The sequence below is a fragment of the Bombina bombina genome, chromosome 3, assembly GCF_027579735.1.
Source record: "Bombina bombina isolate aBomBom1 chromosome 3, aBomBom1.pri, whole genome shotgun sequence".
NCBI classification, from domain to species: Eukaryota; Metazoa; Chordata; class Amphibia; order Anura; family Bombinatoridae; genus Bombina; species Bombina bombina.
The window spans coordinates 1,291,463,207-1,291,485,403 of record NC_069501.1 but is presented as its reverse complement, the minus strand read 5'-3'; the positions used below and the strand labels follow the sequence as shown (position 1 = coordinate 1,291,485,403).

The following is a 22,197-nucleotide window of genomic DNA, read 5'->3' as shown; positions in this document are numbered from 1 at the left end:
ACACACAGCATCTCACCCCCCATGTAAACTACACACACACACACAAAGCATCTCACCCCCCCAATGTAAACTACACACACACACAGCATCTCACTCCCCCCCAATGTAAACTACACACACACACAGCATCTCACTCCCCCCCAATATAAACTACACACACAGCATCTCACCCCCCCCAGTGTAAACTACACACACACACACAGCATCTCACTTCCCCCCAATGTAAACTACACACACAGCATCTCACTCCCCCCCCAATGTAAACTATACACACACAGCATCTCACTCCCCCCCCAATGTAAACTACACACACACACAGCATCTCACTCCCCCCCCAATGTAGACTACACACACACACACACATCTCACTCCCCCCCCAATGTAAACTACACACAGACAGCATCTCACCCCCCCAATGTAAACTACACACACACAGCATCTCACTCCTCCCCAATGTAAACTACAGACAGCATCTCACCCCCCCAATGTAAACTACACACACACAGCATCTCACTCCCCCCCAATGTAAACTACACACACACAGCATCTCACTCCCCCCCAATGTAAACTACACACACACAGCATCTCACTCCCCCCCCAATGTAAACTACACACACACAGCATCTCACTCCCCCCCAATGTAAACTACACACACACACACAGCATCTCACTCCCCCACAATGTAAACTATACACACAGCATCTCACTCCCCCAATGTAAACTATACACACAGCATCTCACTCCCCCCCCCCAATGTAAACTACACACACAGCATCTCACTCCCCCCCCATGTAAACTACACACACACAGCATCTCACTCCCCCCCATGTAAACTACACACACACACAGCATCTCACCCCCCCAATGTAAACTACACACTGACAGCATCTCACCCCCCCATGTAAACTACACACACAGCATCTCACCCCCCCCAATGTAAACTACACACACACACACACACACACAGCATCTCACCCCCCCCAATGTAAACTATACACACACACAGCATCTCACTCCCCCACAATGTAAACTACACACACACAGCATCTCACTCCCCCCCAATGTAAACTACACACACAGCATCTCACTCCCCCCCCAATGTAAACTACACACACACACAGCATCTCACTCCCCCCCCAATGTAAACTACACACACACACAGCATCTCACTCCCCCGCCCAATGTAAACTACACACACACACAGCATCTCACTCCCCCGCCCAATGTAAACTACACACACACACAGCATCTCACTCCCCCGCCCAATGTAAACTACACACACACACAGCATCTCACTCCCCCCAATGTAAACTACACACACACACACAGCATCTCACTCCCCCCCAATGTAAACTACACACACACACACAGCATCTCACTCCCCCCCAATGTAAACTACACACACAGCATCTCACTCCCCCCCAATGTAAACTACACACACACACAGCATCTCACTCCCCCCCAATGTAAACTACACACACACAGCATCTCACTCCCCCCCAATGTAAACTACACACACAGCATCTCACTCCCCCCCCCAATGTAAACTACACACACACACAGCATCTCACTCCCCCCCAATGTAAACTACACACACACACAGCATCTCACTCCCCCCCAATGTAAACTACACACACACACACAGCATCTCACTCCCCCCCAATGTAAACTACACACACACACAGCATCTCACCCCCCCATGTAAACTACACACACAGCATCTCACCCCCCCAATGTAAACTATACACACACACAGCATCTCACTCCCCCCGTGTAAGCTATAAACACACACACACACAGCATCTCACCCCCCATGTAAACTACACACACACACACACATCTCACTCCTCCTCAATGTAAACTACACACACACACAGCATCTCACCCCCCCCCAATGTAAACTACACACACACAGCATCTCACTCCACCCCAATGTAAACTACACACACACACACACAGCATCTCACTCCCCCCCAATGTAAACTACACACACACACACAGCATCTCACTCCCCCCCAATGTAAACTACACACACACACAGCATCTCACCCCCCCCAGTGTAAACTACACACACACACAGCATCTCACTTCCCCCCAATGTAAACTACACACACAGCATCTCACTCCCCCCCCCAATGTAAACTATACACACACAGCATCTCACTCTCCCCCCAATGTAAACTACACACACACACAGCATCTCACTCCCCCCCCCAATGTAAACTACACACACACACAGCATCTCACTCCCCCCCCAATGTAAACTACACACAGACAGCATCTCACCCCCCCAATGTAAACTACACACACACACAGCATCTCACTCCTCCCCAATGTAAACTACAGACAGCATCTCACCCCCCCAATGTAAACTACACACACACACAGCATCTCACTCCCCCCCAATGTAAACTACACACACACAGCATCTCACTCCCCCCAATGTAAACTACACACACACACAGCATCTCACTCCCCCCAATGTAAACTACACACACACACAGCATCTCACTCCCCCCCAATGTGAACTACACACACAGCATCTCACTCCCCCAATGTAAACTATACACACAGCATCTCACTCCCCCCCCAATGTAAACTACACACACAGCATCTCACTCCCCCCCCATGTAAACTACACACTGACAGCATCTCACCCCCCCCCCATGTAAACTACACACAAAGCATCTCACCCCCCCAATGTAAACTATACACACACACAGCATCTCACTCCCCCCCCAATGTAAACTACACACTGACAGCATCTCACCCCCCCAATGTAAACTACACACACACACACACAGCATCTCACTCCCCCCCAATGTAAACTACACACACACAGCATCTCACTCCCCACCAATGTAAACTACACACACACAGCATCTCACTCCCCCCCAATGTAAACTACACACACAGCATCTCACCCCCCCAATGTAAACTATACACACACACAGCATCTCACTCCCCCCCGTGTAAGCTATAAACACACACACACAGCATCTCACCCCCCATGTAAACTACACACACACACACACAGCATCTCACCCCCCCCCCATGTAAACTACGCACACACACACAGCATCTCACTCCTCCTCAATGTAAACTACACACAGACAGCATCTCACCCCCCCAATGTAAACTACACACAAACACAGCATCTCACTCCCCCCCAATGTAAACTACACACACAGCATCTCACTCCCCCCCAATGTAAACTACACACACACACAGCATCTCACCCCCCCCCCCAGTGTAAACTACACACACACACACAGCATCTCACTTCCCCCCAATGTAAACTACACACACAGCATCTCACTCCCCCCCCAATGTAAACTACACACACACACAGCATCTCACTCCCCCCCCAATGTAAACTACACACACACACAGCATCTCACTCCCCCCCCCAATGTAAACTACACACACACACAGCATCTCACTCCCCCCCAATGTAAACTACACACAGACAGCATCTCACCCCCCCAATGTAAACTACACACACACACAGCATCTCACTCCCCCCAATGTAAACTACACACACACACAGCATCTCACTCCCCCCCAATGTAAACTACACACACACAGCATCTCACTCCCCCCCAATGTAAACTACACACACACAGCATCTCACTCCCCCCCAATGTAAACTACACACACAGCATCTCACTCCCCCCCAATGTAAACTACACACACACAGCATCTCACTCCCCCCCAATGTAAACTACACACACAGCATCTCACCCCCCCCAATGTAAACTACACACACAGCATCTCACCCCCCCAATGTAAACTACACACACACAGCATCTCACTCCCCCCCAGTGTAAACTACACACACACACAGCATCTCACTCCCCCCCAATGTAAACTACACACACACACAGCATCTCACTCCCCCCCAATGTAAACTACACACACACACAGCATCTCACTCCCCCCCAATGTAAACTACACACACACACACAGCATCTCACTCCCCCCCAATGTAAACTACACACACACAGCATCTCACTCCCCCCCCAATGTAAACTACACACACACACAGCATCTCACTCCCCCCCAATGTAAACTACACACACAGCATCTCACTTCCCCCCCAATGTAAACTACACACAGACAGCATCTCACTCCCCCCCAATGTAAACTACACACAGACAGCATCTCACCCCCCCATGTAAACTACACACACAGCATCTCACTCCCCCCCAATGTAAACTACACACAGACAGCATCTCACCCCCCCCATGTAAACTACACACACAGCATCTCACCCCCCCAATGTAAACTATACACACACACAGCATCTCACTCCCCCCCGTGTAAGCTATAAACACACACACACAGCATCTCACCCCCCCATGTAAACTACGCACACACACACAGCATCTCACTCCTCCTCAATGTAAACTACACACAGACAGCATCTCACCCCCCCCAATGTAAACTACACACACACACAGCATCTCACCCCCCAATGTAAACTATACACACACACAGCATCTCACTCCCCCCCGTGTAAACTATAAACACACACACAGCATCTCACCCCCCATGTAAACTACACATAGCATCTCACCCCCCTCAATGTAAACTACACACACACACACAGCATCTCACTCCCCTCCAATGTAAACTACACACACACACACACACAGCATCTCACTCCCCCCCCAATGTAAACTACACACACACACAGCATCTTACTCCCCTCCAATGTAAACTACACACACACACACAGCATCTCACTCCCCTCCAATGTAAACTACACACACACACAGCATCTCACTCCCCCCCCCAATGTAAACTACACACACACACAGCATCTCACTCCCCTCCAATGTAAACTACACACACACACAGCATCTCACTCCCCTCCAATGTAAACTACACACACACAGCATCTCACTCCCCCCCAATGTAAACTACACACACACAGCATCTTACTCCCCTCCAATGTAAACTACACACACACACCGCATCTCACTCCCCCCCCCAATGTAAACTACACACACACACAGCATCTCACTCCCCCCCCCCAATGTAAACTACACACACACAGCATCTCACTCCCCCCCCAATGTAAACTACACACACACACACACCGCATCTCACTCCCCCCCAATGTAAACTATAAACACACAAACACAGCATCTCACCCCCCCATGTAAACTACACACACACCGCATCTCACTCCCCCCAATGTAAACTATAAACACACACACAGCATCTCACTCCCCCCCAATGTAAACTACACACACACAGCATCTCACTCCCCCCCATGTAAACTACACACACACACACAGCATCTCACTCCCCCCAATGTAAACTATAAACACACACACAGCATCTCACTCCCCCCCAATGTAAACTATAAACACACACACAGCATCTCACTCCCCCCCAATGTAAACTACACACACACAGCATCTCACTCCCCCCCAATGTAAACTACACACACACACACAGCATCTCACTCCCCCCCAATGTAAACTACACACACACACACAGCATCTCACTCCCCCCCCAATGTAAACTACACACACACAGCATCTCACTCCCCCCCCAATGTAAACTACACACACAGCATCTCACTCCCCCCCCAATGTAAACTACACACACAGCATCTCACTCCCCCCCCAATGTAAACTACACACACACACAGCATCTCACTCCTCCCCCAATGTAAACTACACACACACACAGCATCTCACTCCCCCGCCCAATGTAAACTACACACACACACCGCATCTCACTCCCCCGCCCAATGTAAACTACACACACACAGCATCTCACTCCTCCCCAATGTAAACTACACACACACACAGCATCTCACTCCCCCCCCCAATGTAAACTACACACACACAGCATCTCACTCCCCCGCCCAATGTAAACTACACACACACACCGCATCTCACTCCCCCGCCCAATGTAAACTACACACACACACAGCATCTCACTCCCCCCCAATGTAAACTACACACACACACAGCATCTCACTCCCCCCCCAATGTAAACTACACACACACACAGCATCTCACTCCCTTCCAATGTAAACTACACACACACAGCATCTCACTCCTCCCCAATGTAAACTACACACACAGCATCTCACTCCTCCCCAATGTAAACTACACACACAGCATCTCACTCCTCCTCAATGTAAACTACACACACACAGCATCTCACTCCTCCCCAATGTAAACTACACACACACACAGCATCTCACCCCCCCCCCAATGTAAACTACACACACAGCATCTCACTCCTCCCCAATGTAAACTACACACACAGCATCTCACTCCTCCCCAATGTAAACTACACACACAGCATCTCACTCCTCCTCAATGTAAACTACACACACACACAGCATCTCACTCCCCCCCAATGTAAACTACACACACACAGCATCTCACTCCCCCCAATGTAAACTACACACACACACAGCATCTCACTCCTCCCCAATGTAAACTACACACACAGCATCTCACTCCCCCCCCCAATGTAAACTACACACACAGCATCTCACTCCCCCCAATGTAAACTACACACACACAGCATCTCACTCCCCCCCCCATGTAAACTACACACACACACATCATCTCACTCCCCCCCATGTAAACTACACACACACACCGCATCTCACTCCCCCCAATGTAAACTACACACACACACCGCATCTCACTCCCCCCCAATGTAAACTACACACACACACACAGCATCTCACTCCCCCCAATGTAAACTACACACACAACATCTCCCCCCCCAATGTAAACTACACACACACAGCATCTCACTCCCCCCCCAATGTAAACTACACACACACACAGCATCTCACTCCCCCCCAATGTAAACTACACACAGACAGCATCTCACCCCCCAATGTAAACTATACACACACACAGCATCTCACTCCCCCCCGTGTAAGCTATAAACACACACACACAGCATCTCACCCCCCATGTAAACTACACACACACAGCATCTCACCCCCCCATGTAAACTACACACACACACACAGCATCTCACTCCCCCCCAATGTAAACTACACACAGACAGCATCTCACCCCCCCCCCAATGTAAACTACACACACACACACCGCATCTCACTCCCCCCCCCCGTGTAAACTATAAACACACACACAGCATCTCACTCCCCCCAATGTAAACTATACACACACACACACACACACAGCATCTCACTCCCCTCCAATGTAAACTACACACACACAGCATCTCACTCCCCCCCAATGTAAACTACACACACACACAGCATCTCACTCCCCCCCAATGTAAACTACACACACAGCATCTCACTCCCCCCAATGTAAACTACACACACACACACAGCATCTCACTCCCCCCAATGTAAACTACACACACAACATCTCCCCCCCCAATGTAAACTACACACACACAGCATCTCACTCCCCCCCAATGTAAACTACACACACACACAGCATCTCACTCCCCCCCAATGTAAACTACACACAGACAGCATCTCACCCCCCAATGTAAACTATACACACACACAGCATCTCACTCCCCCCCGTGTAAGCTATAAACACACACACACAGCATCTCACCCCCCATGTAAACTACACACACACAGCATCTCACCCCCCCATGTAAACTACACACACACACACAGCATCTCACTCCCCCCCAATGTAAACTACACACAGACAGCATCTCACCCCCCCCCCCCAATGTAAACTACACACACACACACCGCATCTCACTCCCCCCCCCCCGTGTAAACTATAAACACACACACAGCATCTCACTCCCCCCCAATGTAAACTATACACACACACACACACACACAGCATCTCACTCCCCTCCAATGTAAACTACACACACACAGCATCTCACTCCCCCCCCAATGTAAACTACACACACACACACAGCATCTCACTCCCCCCCAATGTAAACTACACACACACACAGCATCTCACCCCCACCCAGTGTAAACTACACACATACAGCATCTCCCTCCCCCCAATGTAAACTACACACACACAGCATCTCACCCCCACCCAGTATAAACTACACACAGCATCTCACTCCCCCCCCAATGTAAACCACACACACACAGCATCTCACTCCCCCCAATGTAAACTACACACACACACAGCATCTCACTCCCCCCCAATGTAAACTACACACACACACAGCATCTCACTCCCCCCAATGTAAACTACACACACACACAGCATCTCACTCCCCCCAATGTAAACTACACACACACACAGCATCTCACTCCCCCCAATGTAAACTACACACACACACAGCATCTCACTCCCTTCCAATGTAAACTACACACACACACAGCATCTCCCTCCCCCCAATGTAAACTACACACACACAGCATCTCACCCCCACCCAGTATAAACTACACACAGCATCTCACTCCCCCCCCAATGTAAACCACACACACACAGCATCTCACTCCCCCCAATGTAAACTACACACACACACAGCATCTCACTCCCCCCAATGTAAACTACACACACACACAGCATCTCACTCCCTTCCAATGTAAACTACACACACACACACAGCATCTTACTCCCCTCCAATGTAAACTACACACACACAGCATCTTACTCCCCTCCAATGTAAACTACACACACACACAGCATCTCACTCCCCTCCAATGTAAACTAAACACACACAGCATCTCACTCCCCCCCCCCAATGTAAACTACACACACACACAGCATCTCACTCCCCCCCAATGTAAACTACACACACACACAGCATCTCACTCCCCCCCAATGTAAACTACACACACACACAGCATCTCACTCCCCCCCAATGTAAACTACACAAACACAGCATCTCACTCCACCCCAATGTAAACTACACACAGACAGCATCTCACTCCCCCCCAATGTAAACTACACACACACAGCATCTCACTCCCCCCCCAATGTAAACTACACACACACACAGCATCTCACTCCCCCCCAATGTAAACTACACACACACACAGCATCTCACTCCCCCCCAATGTAAACTACACACAGACAGCATCTCACTCCCCCCCAATGTAAACTACACACACACAGCATCTCACTCCCCCCCAATGTAAACTACACACAGACAGCATCTCACTCCCCCCCAATGTAAACTACACACAGACAGCATCTCACTCCCCCCCAATGTAAACTACACACACACAGCATCTCACTCCTCCTCAATGTAAACTACACACACACACAGCATCTCACCCCCCCAATGTAAACTACACACACACACAGCATCTCACTCCCCCCCCGTGTAAGCTATAAACACACACACACAGCATCTCACCCCCCATGTAAACTACACACACACAAAGCATCTCACCCCCCCAATGTAAACTACACACACACACAGCATCTCACTCCCCCCATATGTAAACTACACACAGACAGCATCTCACCCCCCCAATGTAAACTACACACACACAGCATCTCCCTCCCCCCAATGTAAACTACACACACAGCATCTCACTCCCCCCAATGTAAACTACACACACACACACACAGCATCTCACTCCCCCCCAATGTAAACCACACACACACAGCATCTCACCCCCCCATGTAAACTACACACACACAGCATCTCACTCCCCCCCCCATGTAAACTACACACACACACAGCATCTCACCCCCCCCAATGTAAACTACACACACACACAGCATCTCACTCCCCCCCCCCATGTAAACTACACACACACACAGCATCTCACTCCCCCCCAATGTAAACTACACACACACACAGCATCTCACTCCCCCCAATGTAAACTACACACACACACAGCATCTCACTCCCCCCCCCATGTAAACTACACACACACACAGCATCTCACCCCCCCCAATGTAAACTACACACACACACAGCATCTCACTCCCCCCCCCATGTAAACTACACACACACACAGCATCTCACTCCCCCTCAATGTAAACTACACACACACAGCATCTCACTCCCCCCCAATGTAAACTACACACACACAGCATCTCACTCCCCCTCAATGTAAACTACACACACACACAGCATCTCACTCCCCCCAATGTAAACTACACACACACAGCATCTCACTCCCCCCAATGTAAACTACACACACAGCATCTCACTCCCCCCCAATGTAAACTACACACACACAGCATCTCACTCCCCCCAATGTAAACTACACACACACACACACACAGCATCTCACTCCCCCCCAATGTAAACTACACACACACACAGCATCTCACTCCTCCTCAATGTAAACTACACACAGACAGCATCTCACCCCCCCCCAATGTAAACTACACACACACAGCATCTCACTCCCCCCAATGTAAACTACACAAACACAGCATCTCATTCCCCCCCAATGTAAACTACACACACACAGCATCTCACTCCCCCCCAATGTAAACTACACAAACACAGCATCTCATTCCCCCCCAATGTAAACTACACACACACAGCATCTCACTCCCCCCCCAATGTAAACTACACACACACAGCATCTCACTCCACCCCAATGTAAACTACACACACACAGCATCTCACTCCCCCCCAATGTAAACTACACACACACAGCATCTCACTCCACCCCAATGTAAACTACACAAACACAGCATCTCATTCCCCCCCAATGTAAACTACACAAACACAGCATCTCACTCCCCCCCAATGTAAACTACACACACACAGCATCTCACTCCCCCCCAATGTAAACTATACACACACACCGCATCTCACTCCCCCCCAATGTAAACTACACACACACACAGCATCTCACTCCCCCCCAATGTAAACTACACACACACACAGCATCTCACTCCTCCTCAATGTAAACTACACACAGACAGCATCTCACCCCCCCCCAATGTAAACTACACACACACACAGCATCTCACTCCCCCCCAATGTAAACTACACAAACACAGCATCTCATTCCCCCCCCAATGTAAACTACACACACACAGCATCTCACTCCCCCCCAATGTAAACTACACAAACACAGCATCTCATTCCCCCCCAATGTAAACTACACACACACAGCATCTCACTCCCCCCCAATGTAAACTACACACACACAGCATCTCACTCCACCCCAATGTAAACTACACACACACAGCATCTCACTCCCCCCCAATGTAAACTACACACACACAGCATCTCACTCCACCCCAATGTAAACTACACAAACACAGCATCTCATTCCCCCCCAATGTAAACTACACACACACACAGCATCTCACTCCTCCCCAATGTAAACTACACACACACAGCATCTCACTCCCCCCCAATGTAAACTACACACACACAGCATCTCACTCCTCCCCAATGTAAACTACACACACACAGCATCTCACTCCCCCCCAATGTAAACTACACAAACACAGCATCTCACTCCCCCCCAATGTAAACTACACACACACAGCATCTCACTCCCCCCCAATGTAAACTACACACACACAGCATCTCACTCCACCCCAATGTAAACTACACACACACACACAGCATCTCACTCCCCCCCAATGTAAACTACACAAACACAGCATCTCATTCCCCCCCAATGTAAACTACACACACACAGCATCTCACTCCCCCCCAATGTAAACTACACACACACACAGCATCTCACCCCCCCAATGTAAACTACACACACACACACAGCATCTCACTCCACCCCAATGTAAACTACACACACACACACAGCATCTCACTCCCCCCCAATGTAAACTACACACACACAGCATCTCACTCCCCCCCCAATGTAAACTACACACACACACAGCATCTCACTCCCCCCCAATGTAAACTACACACACACAGCATCTCACTCCCCCCCAATGTAAACTACACACACACAGCATCTCACCCCCACCCAGTGTAAACTACACAAAGCATCTCACTCCCCCCCCAATGTAAACCACACACACACAGCATCTCACTCCCCCCCCCCCAATGTAAACTACACACACACACAGCATCTCACTCCCCCCCCCCAATGTAAACTACACACACACACAGCATCTCACTCCCCCCCAATGTAAACTACACACACACAGCATCTCACTCCCCCCCCAATGTAAACTACACACACACACCGCATCTCACTCCCCCCCCCCAATGTAAACTACACACACACACACAGCATCTCACCCCCCCCAATGTAAACTACACACACACACAGCATCTCACTCCCCCCCCCCATGTAAACTACACACACACACAGCATCTCACTCCCCCTCAATGTAAACTACACACACACACAGCATCTCACTCCCCCCCAATGTAAACTACACACACACACAGCATCTCACTCCCCCCCCATGTAAACTACACACACACAGCATCTCCCTCCCCCCCAGTGTAAACTACACACACACACAGCATCTCCCTCCCCCCAGTGTAAACTACACACACACACCGCATCTCACTCCCCCCCCAATGTAAACTACACACACAGCATCTCCCTCCCCCCCAATGTAAACTACACACACACACAGCATCTCACTCCCCCCTCCAATGTAAACTACACACACACACAGCATCTCCCTCCCCCCCAATGTAAACTACACACACACAGCATCTCACTCCCCTCCAATGTAAACTACACACACAACATCTCCCCCCCCAATGTAAACTACACACACACAGCATCTCACTCCCCCCCAATGTAAACTACACACACACAGCATCTCACTCCCCCCCATGTAAACTACACACACACACAGCATCTCACCCCCCCATGTAAACTAAACATACAGCATCTCACTCCCCCCAATGGAGTGGGGCAGTAGCTCACCTCAGCTTGGGGTACTCCTCATTGAAATCTCTGCTTTTCCTTGTGGTCCAGTCACGGATTTTCAGCACTTTGATAACAATGTCATTGCCCTGCCAGCGGCCCTTCCAGAGCTACAGGGAACAGATAAGTGGGAAAGGAGGCGAAAACAAACAGTCACAAGTTAGTGCCGAAGAAGGAGAAAGGAGCATTTGCAGAAGAAAACACATTATGCTTACCAGATAATTTCCTTTCCTTCTGTACGAGGAGAGGCCACAGCTGCATTCATTACTTTTGGGAAAATACAGAACCTGGCCACCAGGAGGAGGCAAAGACACCCCAGCCAAAGGCTTAAATACCTTCTCCACTCCCCTCATCCCCCAGTCATTCTGCCTAGGGAACAAGGGGGGGGTAACAAGAGGCGGCCCAATCTGAGGGCACCACAGCCTGAAACAAATATCCCGAAAACTGCTTCAAACAAACAAAATACCAAAAAAGAGTTAGAAGGACCAAGTAAATGCCCAACACTTAGGACCATAAGAGCCCACACAAAACTGGTCCCAAAATGAGCACAAAACTCTGAGGAGACAAGCATCCCGCTGTCTACTTAGGCAAAGCGAAGAACATCCACAAAATGACAAGGAGGACAACCAGGACCCTCAAATCTAAGACTGCTGAATTGGAAGAGACACAAAAAACAACTGTCAATGCGAAAGAAAGTCTGAAAGACCTCGAAGCGCGATCCCAGGAAGGTAGCAGATAGAGGGGAAGCACCTTGCAGAACCAGGAGAAAAAGCTTCCTTAGCCATAAGGAAAGCAGATTACCAGACTACAATAGAGACTAGACCATGAATACTCCACAAACGGAACAAGGATAGAAAAATACAAAGAAACGATGCAAATCCTTAAGAAAGACTAAGCTTCTGAAAAGGCAAAACTCAGAACGCAACCACCTGACCACAGTCCTCGTTCTAACAAGAAATGAACTTCGGAAACAGATCAGAAATAGATATCTAGAATCTGCTTAGGAGCCCCCATACCAGGGTGGAAAACGACGGATGATACAACCCGTAACCGCACATCCGTAAGGCAGCCAGGCTAACCCTCAGTCTATAACAACTAGCCTTCCATCCAAGAACCGGCTAAAGGGTCTAGAAAGATATAGGAAACAAGAGAGGTGCATGTGTGTACCAGTAACACAACAGAAATAACCAAGATAAGACCCTAATCAGGGTACATTTGTGAGGAGCACTCAGACAGTGCTATTAGATGCAGGCTGGATATTTGGCAGCAACCCAGCTTACTGTTTAATCTTGGAAAACAGGAACAAAGGATCCCAATATCTAGATAGGCAAAGAAGACAGAAGGGGCGCCTGTGAGTCCCAGTAGTATAATAAGGTATTTACAATAGATAAACCCTACTCAGGGTACTCACATTTGGGAGGAGCACTCAGACAGTGCTATTAGGAACAGGCTGGGTAGTTGGCAGCAACCCAGCTTGCTGCTCAACTCGATAGACCAAAGCTCTGGAACACAGGAGCACAGGACCCTAATAGTGGACTGCTGCTGTGGAAGGAAAGCAATCTCTTTTTTTCTGAGTCCTATCAGGTGGACCTTCCGATATAAGTGCAAAATTACACCAAGAGACTCACGATCATTTTATGTATATGTTCATGTACATTTGTAATATGACTGTCATTTGAATTCGTTTTTATAGGTAGTATCAAACTAATATATATATAAGTTTGTTTTTACAGGTATATTGCTACAATTGATTTATACATAGATATACTGATATATGCACACATTGCATTAAACTTATATAGCGCCCCCTATCTTTAGTCAGACATTAGTGACTCTGTATTACTTTAACCGGCTAAAGGGACCAGATCTCCAGGGCAACCTAGAAAAGGGACAAGAGAACCAACATCGCCCCACCAAAAAGGGGGGGAAGGCCGCCATCCCCAAAAACATAACGAGGGATCAGCTACAGGCTGAGGAAGGACTGACATCTTTCAGAAAGCCCCCAATCACAGAACACCAAAGGCAAAGACCCTGCCAAATCCCCAAAAGAGGAGCACCCATAAATGGAAAAGACAAACCCACGAAACAAGTTGTGGCACAAAAAAGGAGCAAACATATACCCCGATACATGCTCCTGTCAGACCGAGTCAACCTAGAAGGAGTGACAGTCGAAAGGAACAAAGAAGAATAAACTTCTCAAAACTAAAAGATCCAGAGATCTATTTAAGTATCCCTGACCATGAGTCCTTAAGGTCAAAAAGTGGGATAGGCACGGATGTCCAAGAGCTATTGAGATAGATCGGATTCCACCAAAGGTACAGCTCTGAAATAACCCCTCTCGGGAAACCAGAAACGGTACTGAACTCGGAGACAGAAAAAAAAAGGATCTACCTCAATAAGACCCCCAAGACCAGGTCCTCAGAGTAGAAGAAAGGGCCGAAGATTCCTAAATAAAAACAGAAGGAATCCCAGATACACCTTCCCGCATCCATGCAAGAGAAAAGGCAAAACCGCCCATTAGATCACAGGTAACTTTCCCAGAACGGAGAAAAAAGGAAATTTATACTTACCTGATAAATTTGTTTCTTCTTAGATACGATGAGTCCACGAATTTCATCCTTACTTGTGGGATATCGCCTCCTGGTCAGCAGGAGGAGGCAAAGAGCACCACAGCAGAGCTGTATATATAGCTCCTCCCTTCCCTCCCACTCCAGTCATTCGACCGAAGTTAGGAAGAGAAAGGAAAAGCCAAGGTGCAGAGGTGACTGAAGTTTAACAAAAATAAGACCTGTCTCATAAAACAGGGTGGGCCGTGGACTCTTCGTATCTAAAAATTAACAAATTTATCAGGTAAGTATAAATTTCCTTTCCTTTTTAAAGATATGACGAGTCCACGGATTTCATCCTTACTTATGGCATACAATACCAAAGCTATAGGACAGGGATGAAACGGGAGGGACAAGACAAAGAACCTAAACGAAAGGCACCACTGCTTGAAGAACCTTTCTCCCAAAAACAGCCTCAGACGAGGCAAAGGTATCAAATTTGTTATATTTGGAAAAAGTGTGAAGAGACGACCAAGTTGCAGATTTGCAAATCTTTTCAACAGAAGCATCATTTTTAAATGCCCATGAGGAAGCCACAGCCCTAGTGGAATGAGCCGTAATTCGTTCAGGAGGCTGCTGTCCAACAGTTTCATATGCAAAATGGATGATACTCTTCAGCCAAAAAGAAAGAGGTAGCCGTAGCTTTCTGACCCCTACGTTTCCTTGAAAAAACGACAAACAAGGAATACGATTGACGAAAATCCTTAGTCGCCTGTAAGTAGAACTTCAAAGCACAGACCACGTCCAAATGACGTAATAGACAGGAAGGAACAACAATTTCCTTATTAATATTTTTATTTGAAACAACCTTAGGAAGAAAACCAGGTTTAGTTTGTAACACCACCTTATCCGCATGGAAAATAAGATAAGGAGAATCACATTGTAATGCCGAAAGCTCAGATACTCTTCAAGCAGAAGAAATAGCAACCAAAAATAAAACTGTCCAAGATAATAACTTAATATCTATGGAATGCATAGGTTCAAACGGAACGCCTTGAAGAAATCTAAGAACTAAATTCAAATTCCAAGGAGGAGCAATTTGTCTAAATACAGGCCCGATTCTAGTCAGAGCCTGACAAAAAGATTGGACATATGGAACATCTGCCAGACGCTTGTGTAACAAAATAGATAAAGCAGAAATCTGTCCTTTTAAAGGAACTTGCTGACAACCCTTTCTCCAATCCTTCTTGGAGAAAAGACAAAATCTTGGGAATCCTAACCCTCCTCCATGAGTAGCCCTTGGATTCACACCAAAAAAGATATTTACACCATATTTTATTTTATGGTAAATGTTCCTAGTAACAGGCTTACGTGCCTGAATCAAGGTATCTATGACTGAATTAGAAAACCCTCGCTTAGATAAAATTAAGTGATCAATCTCCAAGCAGTCAGCTGCAAAAAAACTAGATTCGGATAATGGAAGGGGCCCTGAATGAGAAGGTCTTTCCTCAATGGGAGGCTGAAATGAAATGTCCACCAGATCGGTATACCAAATCCTGCAATGCCATGCAGGGGTCGATGAGGATCACCGATGCCCTCTCCTGTTTGACTCGAGCAATCACCCGGGGAAGGAGAACAAACGGAGGGAATACATAAGCTAGGCTGAAAGACCAAGGCACTGCCAAGGCATCTATCAGTTCGGCCTGGTGATCCCTGGACCCATATCTCGGAAGCTTGGCATTCTGACGAGATGCCATGAGATCCAACTCTGGCCTGCCCCATCTGAGAATCAGGTTTGAAAATACCTCCGGATGGAGTTCCCATTCTCCAGGATGAAATGTCTGTCTGCTCAGAAAATCTGCTTCCCAGTTTTCCACCCCTGGGGTGTGGATTGCTGACAGATGGCAAGAGTGAGACTCCGCCCACTCTATTATCTTGGCTACTTCTGTCATCGCTAAGGAACTCCTTGTTCCTCCCTGATGACTGATGTAAGCTACAGTCGTTATGTTGTCCGACTGGAATCTGATGAATCGGGCCGAAGCCAACTGAGGCCAAGCCTGAAGCACATTGAATATTGCTTTAAACTCTAGGATATTGATGGGAAGGAGAGACTCTGCCTGAGTCCATACACCCTGAGCCCGTAGGAGTTCCAGACTGCTCCCCATTCTAACAGGCTGGCATCCGTTGTCACTATCACCCATGAGGGTCTGCGGAAGCAAGTCCCCTGGGATAGATGATCCAGCGACAACCACTATAGAAGAGAATCCCTTGTCTCCTGATCTAGATTTATTTGAGGAGACAAATTTGTATAATCTCCATTCCACAGCCTGAGAATGCTTAATTGCAGAGGTCTGAGATGAAAAGGAGCAAACGGAACGATGTCCATTGCCGCCACCATCAATCCGATTACCTCTATGCACTGAGCTACTGACGGACGAGGATTGGACTGAATGAGTCGACATGTAATCAGAAATTTTGACTTACTGACCTCTGTCAGAAAAATCTTCATTGAAACAGAGTCGATAAGAGTTCCCAGAAAGGGGACTCTTGTTTGAGGAACTAAAACTCTTTTCCAGGTTTACCTTCCACCCGTGGGTCCTTAGGAAGGAAAGCACAATGTCGGTATGGGACCTTGCCAGTTGAAATGATGCCTGGATCAGTATATCGTCCAGATAAGGCGCCACCGCAATGCCCCACAGCCTTAGAACCGCCAATAAAGACCCCAGAACTTTTGTGAAAATGCTGTTCGCCGTGGCCAGCCCGAAAGGGAGAGCCACAAACTGATAATGTTTGCCCAGAAAGGCAAACCTCAGGAACTTGTGATGATCTCTGTGGATAGGAACATGAAGATATGCATCCTTTAGATCCACTGATGTCATAAATTGACCCTACTGGATCAAAGGAAGGATGGTACGGATAGTTTCCATCTTGAAGGATGGCACTCTGAGAAACCTGATTAAACGCCTGAGAGATAGCAAGTGGCCTGAAGGTTCCCTCTGGTTTTGGGACCCCAACCCTATTGGGATACAAAAACTCCAGATCTTGTACCTATAGTGGAACTGAAACAATCTCTCCCAGGTCTGAGAGGCCTCCTAAGCAGTGTAAGAACGCCTCCAATGTCTGATCTGCCGAAAATCATGAAAGCAGAAACCAGCCTCTGGAAGGAACACTCCTGGTCCCGAACCCAAACCTGAGAGAAGACAGAAAATCTGTCCTCTACAAGATCCGAATCCGGGGCATGTCCTACATGCTGTTTCTGTGATCCTTGTAAGGAATCATGAAAGCTGAAACTTAGAGCATATATTCATAGAACAAGGCTCTAATCATAACGCTCCATTGAGCTGAAACAGAGCAATCGATGCTCCCAGTTTCATAACGAGAAGGGAAGAATTTGAATTAAAGGAATTAGCTTTTATCCTGTCCTGGATTCCACCCAGGAAAGTCTCTGACCTAGCAGCATTGGACAACGCCTCAAACCAATCTGCCATCGCACTAGTTAACTTTAGCAAAGTAGACAGCTGGTTTCCATTGTACGCCCTGGCGTACATCCCATTTCTAAAAGCCAACTATCCTCTAAGGTAATAGTAATTCTCTTAGCGAAGTGGAAAAAAACATAATTTATGTAAAAACTTACCTGATAAATTCATTTCTTTCATATTAGCAAGAGTCCATGAGCTAGTGACGTATGGGATATACATTCCTACCAGGAGGGGCAAAGTTTCCCAAACCTTAAAATGCCTATAAATACACCCCTCACCACACCCACAATTCAGTTTAACGAATAGCCAAGAAGTGGGGTGATAAGAAAAAAGTGCGAAAGCATATAAAATAAGGAATTGGAATAATTGTGCTTTATACAAAAAAATCAAAACCACCACAAAAAAGGGCGGGCCTCATGGACTCTTGCTAATATGAAAGAAATGAATTTATCAGGTAAGTTCTTACATAAATTATGTTTTCTTTCATGTAATTAGCAAGAGTCCATGAGCTAGTGACGTATGGGATAATGATTACCCAAGATGTGGATCTTTCCACGCAAGAGTCACTAGAGAGGGAGGGATAAAATAAAGACAGCCAATTCCTGCTGAAAATAATCCACACCCAGAATAAAATTTTAATGAAAAAACATAAGCAGAAGGTTCAAACTGAAACCACTGCCTGAAGTACGTTTCTACCAAAAACTGCTTCAGAAGAAGAAAACACATCAAAATGGTAGAATTTAGTAAAAGTATGCAAAGAGGACCAAGTTGCTGCTTTGCAAATCTGATCAACCGAAGCTTCATTCCTAAACGCCCAGGAAGTAGAAACTGACCTAGTAGAATGAGCTGTAATCCTTTGAGGCGGAGTGTTACCCGACTCAACATAGGCATGATGAAATAAAGATTTCAACCAAGATGCCAAAGAAATGGCAGAAGCTTTCTGGCCTTTTCTAGAACCGGAAAAGATGACAAATAGACTAGAAGTCTTTCGGAAAGACTTAGTAGCTTCAACATAATATTACAAAGCTCTAACATCATCCAAAGAATGCAATGATTTCTCCTTAGAATTCATAGGATTAGGACATAATGAAGGAACCACAATTTCTCTACTGTTGTTAGAATTCACAACCTTAGGAAAAAAATTCAAAAGAAGTTCGCAGCACCGCCTTATCCTGATGCAAAATCAGAAAAGGAGACTCACAAAAAAAGAGTAGATAATTCAGAGACTCTTCTGGCAGAAGAGATGACCAAAAGAAACAAAACTTTCCAAGAAAGTAATATAATGACCAAAGAATGCATGGGTTCAAAAGGAGGAGCTTGAAGAGCCCCCAGAACCAAATTCAAACTCCAAGGAGGAGAAATTGACTTAATGACAGGTTTTATACGAACCAAAGGTTGTACAAAACAATGAATATCAGGAAGATTAGCAATCCTTCTGTGAAAAAGAACAGAAAGAGCAGAGATTTGTCTTTCAAGGAACTTGCGGACAAACCTTTATCTAAACCATCCTGAAGAAACTGTAAAATTCTCGGTATTCAAAAAGAATGCCAAGAAAAAAAGATGAGAAAGACACTAAGAAATATAAGTCTTCCAGACTCTATAATATATCTCTCTAGATACAGATTTACGAGCCTGTCACATAGTATCTGTTACGGTTGCCTCCAGGCTGGCTGGAAGTTGGACCGTAGAAAAGGATGCTCCTAGCGCTCACCAAAGGAGCAGCAGCACCGTGGACACTATAACTACTGCGTAGCCACCATCAGTAATACAGACTATATGAACCACCGCTGCTGGGCTGGTATCTCGCCGTCTGCTCTGCGCCCTGGACCTACGACCAGGCTCCAGTAGGCAAACCTCTTCCTTCTGTAGCAATCCCTGTAGCTAAGGGAGTATGAAAAACATAGCAATCCCTGTAGTGATTATAAGCTGAAGCTGTCCCCTACAAACATGAGTCAAAGCTGCAAGTTAGAGGGACAGAAAATAGGTCTGATGTGCTGGAGCACACAGCCTCCTTTTTATTGAGGTTACATGCAAACAGGACACTCTCAGGGGGAGGCATAAAATCCCCCATCACACATTTGATATTAGATAGAGACACTCCCTTTGACAGGCCACAACATTTACTTCAGCAGATAACATTACACACAATAAAACAATGCAGTCCACCTTATCAATACTAGTCTGATTAGACAATGGGAAAGTTGATCACTAAACCTAATTAGAGCTAATCCCAGCAGACTTGTATGTAGAATAGGTTTCTTGAAGCTGAACAAAATTTAACTCTTAATGGCACACAATGAAACTGAACCAAGTGGGAGAAAGCCAGGGACAAGTCATTTCACAGGTCTGGGGACATAGTCTTAAAGGGGGCATTGTTCACCAGAGTCACAATATGTCCCCAGACGTTTCCCAAAGGGCCACACACACCCAACAAAAGTCAATATACTCTCAGGGGCACAATCTTCCAGGGGCCATAGTCATGAGGAAGGAGGCTGGCAAATAGGCTTCTCCAAAATCCAGGGAAGCAGGGCAACCTTCCATTTAAAGGGCCAGTCACAAATAGCAGTTTGTAACATATCTCCCCTTTTGGAGGGAGACTAACAAGGCACCTGACCTTCTGTCGGTCAGTGCCTAAGTTAGTCTCGCAACCCACCCACAAATAAACACTAGCAGCAAAGCAGCCCCCCCACAACAAGTAGCACTGGCCTGTAGGTTCCAGGTTATAGGATGAAAGTGTAGCATCCTCTGCCTTCCTGGCGCAGCTGTGCAAATAGCTGATGGTACTTGGGGGGCAGAGGCCAGCGGCACTCTGCCCTGGTGCCAGCGCTTCTGCTGGGGTGAGGGGTTTGCAGGCCAGTCCTGTAACAAGGGGGTCTGTAGGGCAGAGGCCAGCAGCGTTCTGTTCTGATGCCAGCTCTTCTGCTGGGGGAATTGGGGCATAGTCCTGCCCGGTGGCAAAGGGAACGTGGGGGTCAGTGGGGGTTAACATCTCCACTGTTAACCCTGGGCCCAAGTTAGGAGTTAGCTGGGGAGGGGGAGATTGGCTTACCTCCTCCTCCTGATACTCCGGTGGCCGTTGGGAAGGGAGGTCGATGCTCTCCGCTTCCTGTGGAACATGCTGCGGCTGGGGAGAGAGACCGGTTGTCTCCTCTCCCTGGAAGGCACACTCCGGCTGGGGAGGGAGGTCGATGCTCTCCCCTCCCTGTAGCTGGGTCTGTCGCTGGGGATCTGGGCCGCCTGCCCAGCATCCCTGTAGGGCCGGTAGAGAGACTGCGGTCCCATCTCCACCTGCCTGCTGGGGGTCCTCCCAGGACCAGTCTATGAGGCCTGCTGCCTCTGGTATCTCTGGCTGGGGAAGGGGACTGGTTGT

General features: G+C 47.6%; 1 protein-coding gene across 1 annotated transcript in view; it reads right to left on the bottom strand.

Annotated features, from left to right (window-relative positions):
- The window catches only part of ILK (integrin linked kinase), an 82,140-nt gene that overhangs the window by 39,271 nt on the left and 20,672 nt on the right, over positions 1-22,197 (bottom strand). Inside the window, exon 3 of the mRNA XM_053705695.1 lies at positions 12,803-12,912. Within this exon, the coding sequence (XP_053561670.1) occupies positions 12,803-12,912 (110 nt within the window). The remainder of the gene's footprint in view (positions 1-12,802; positions 12,913-22,197) is intronic.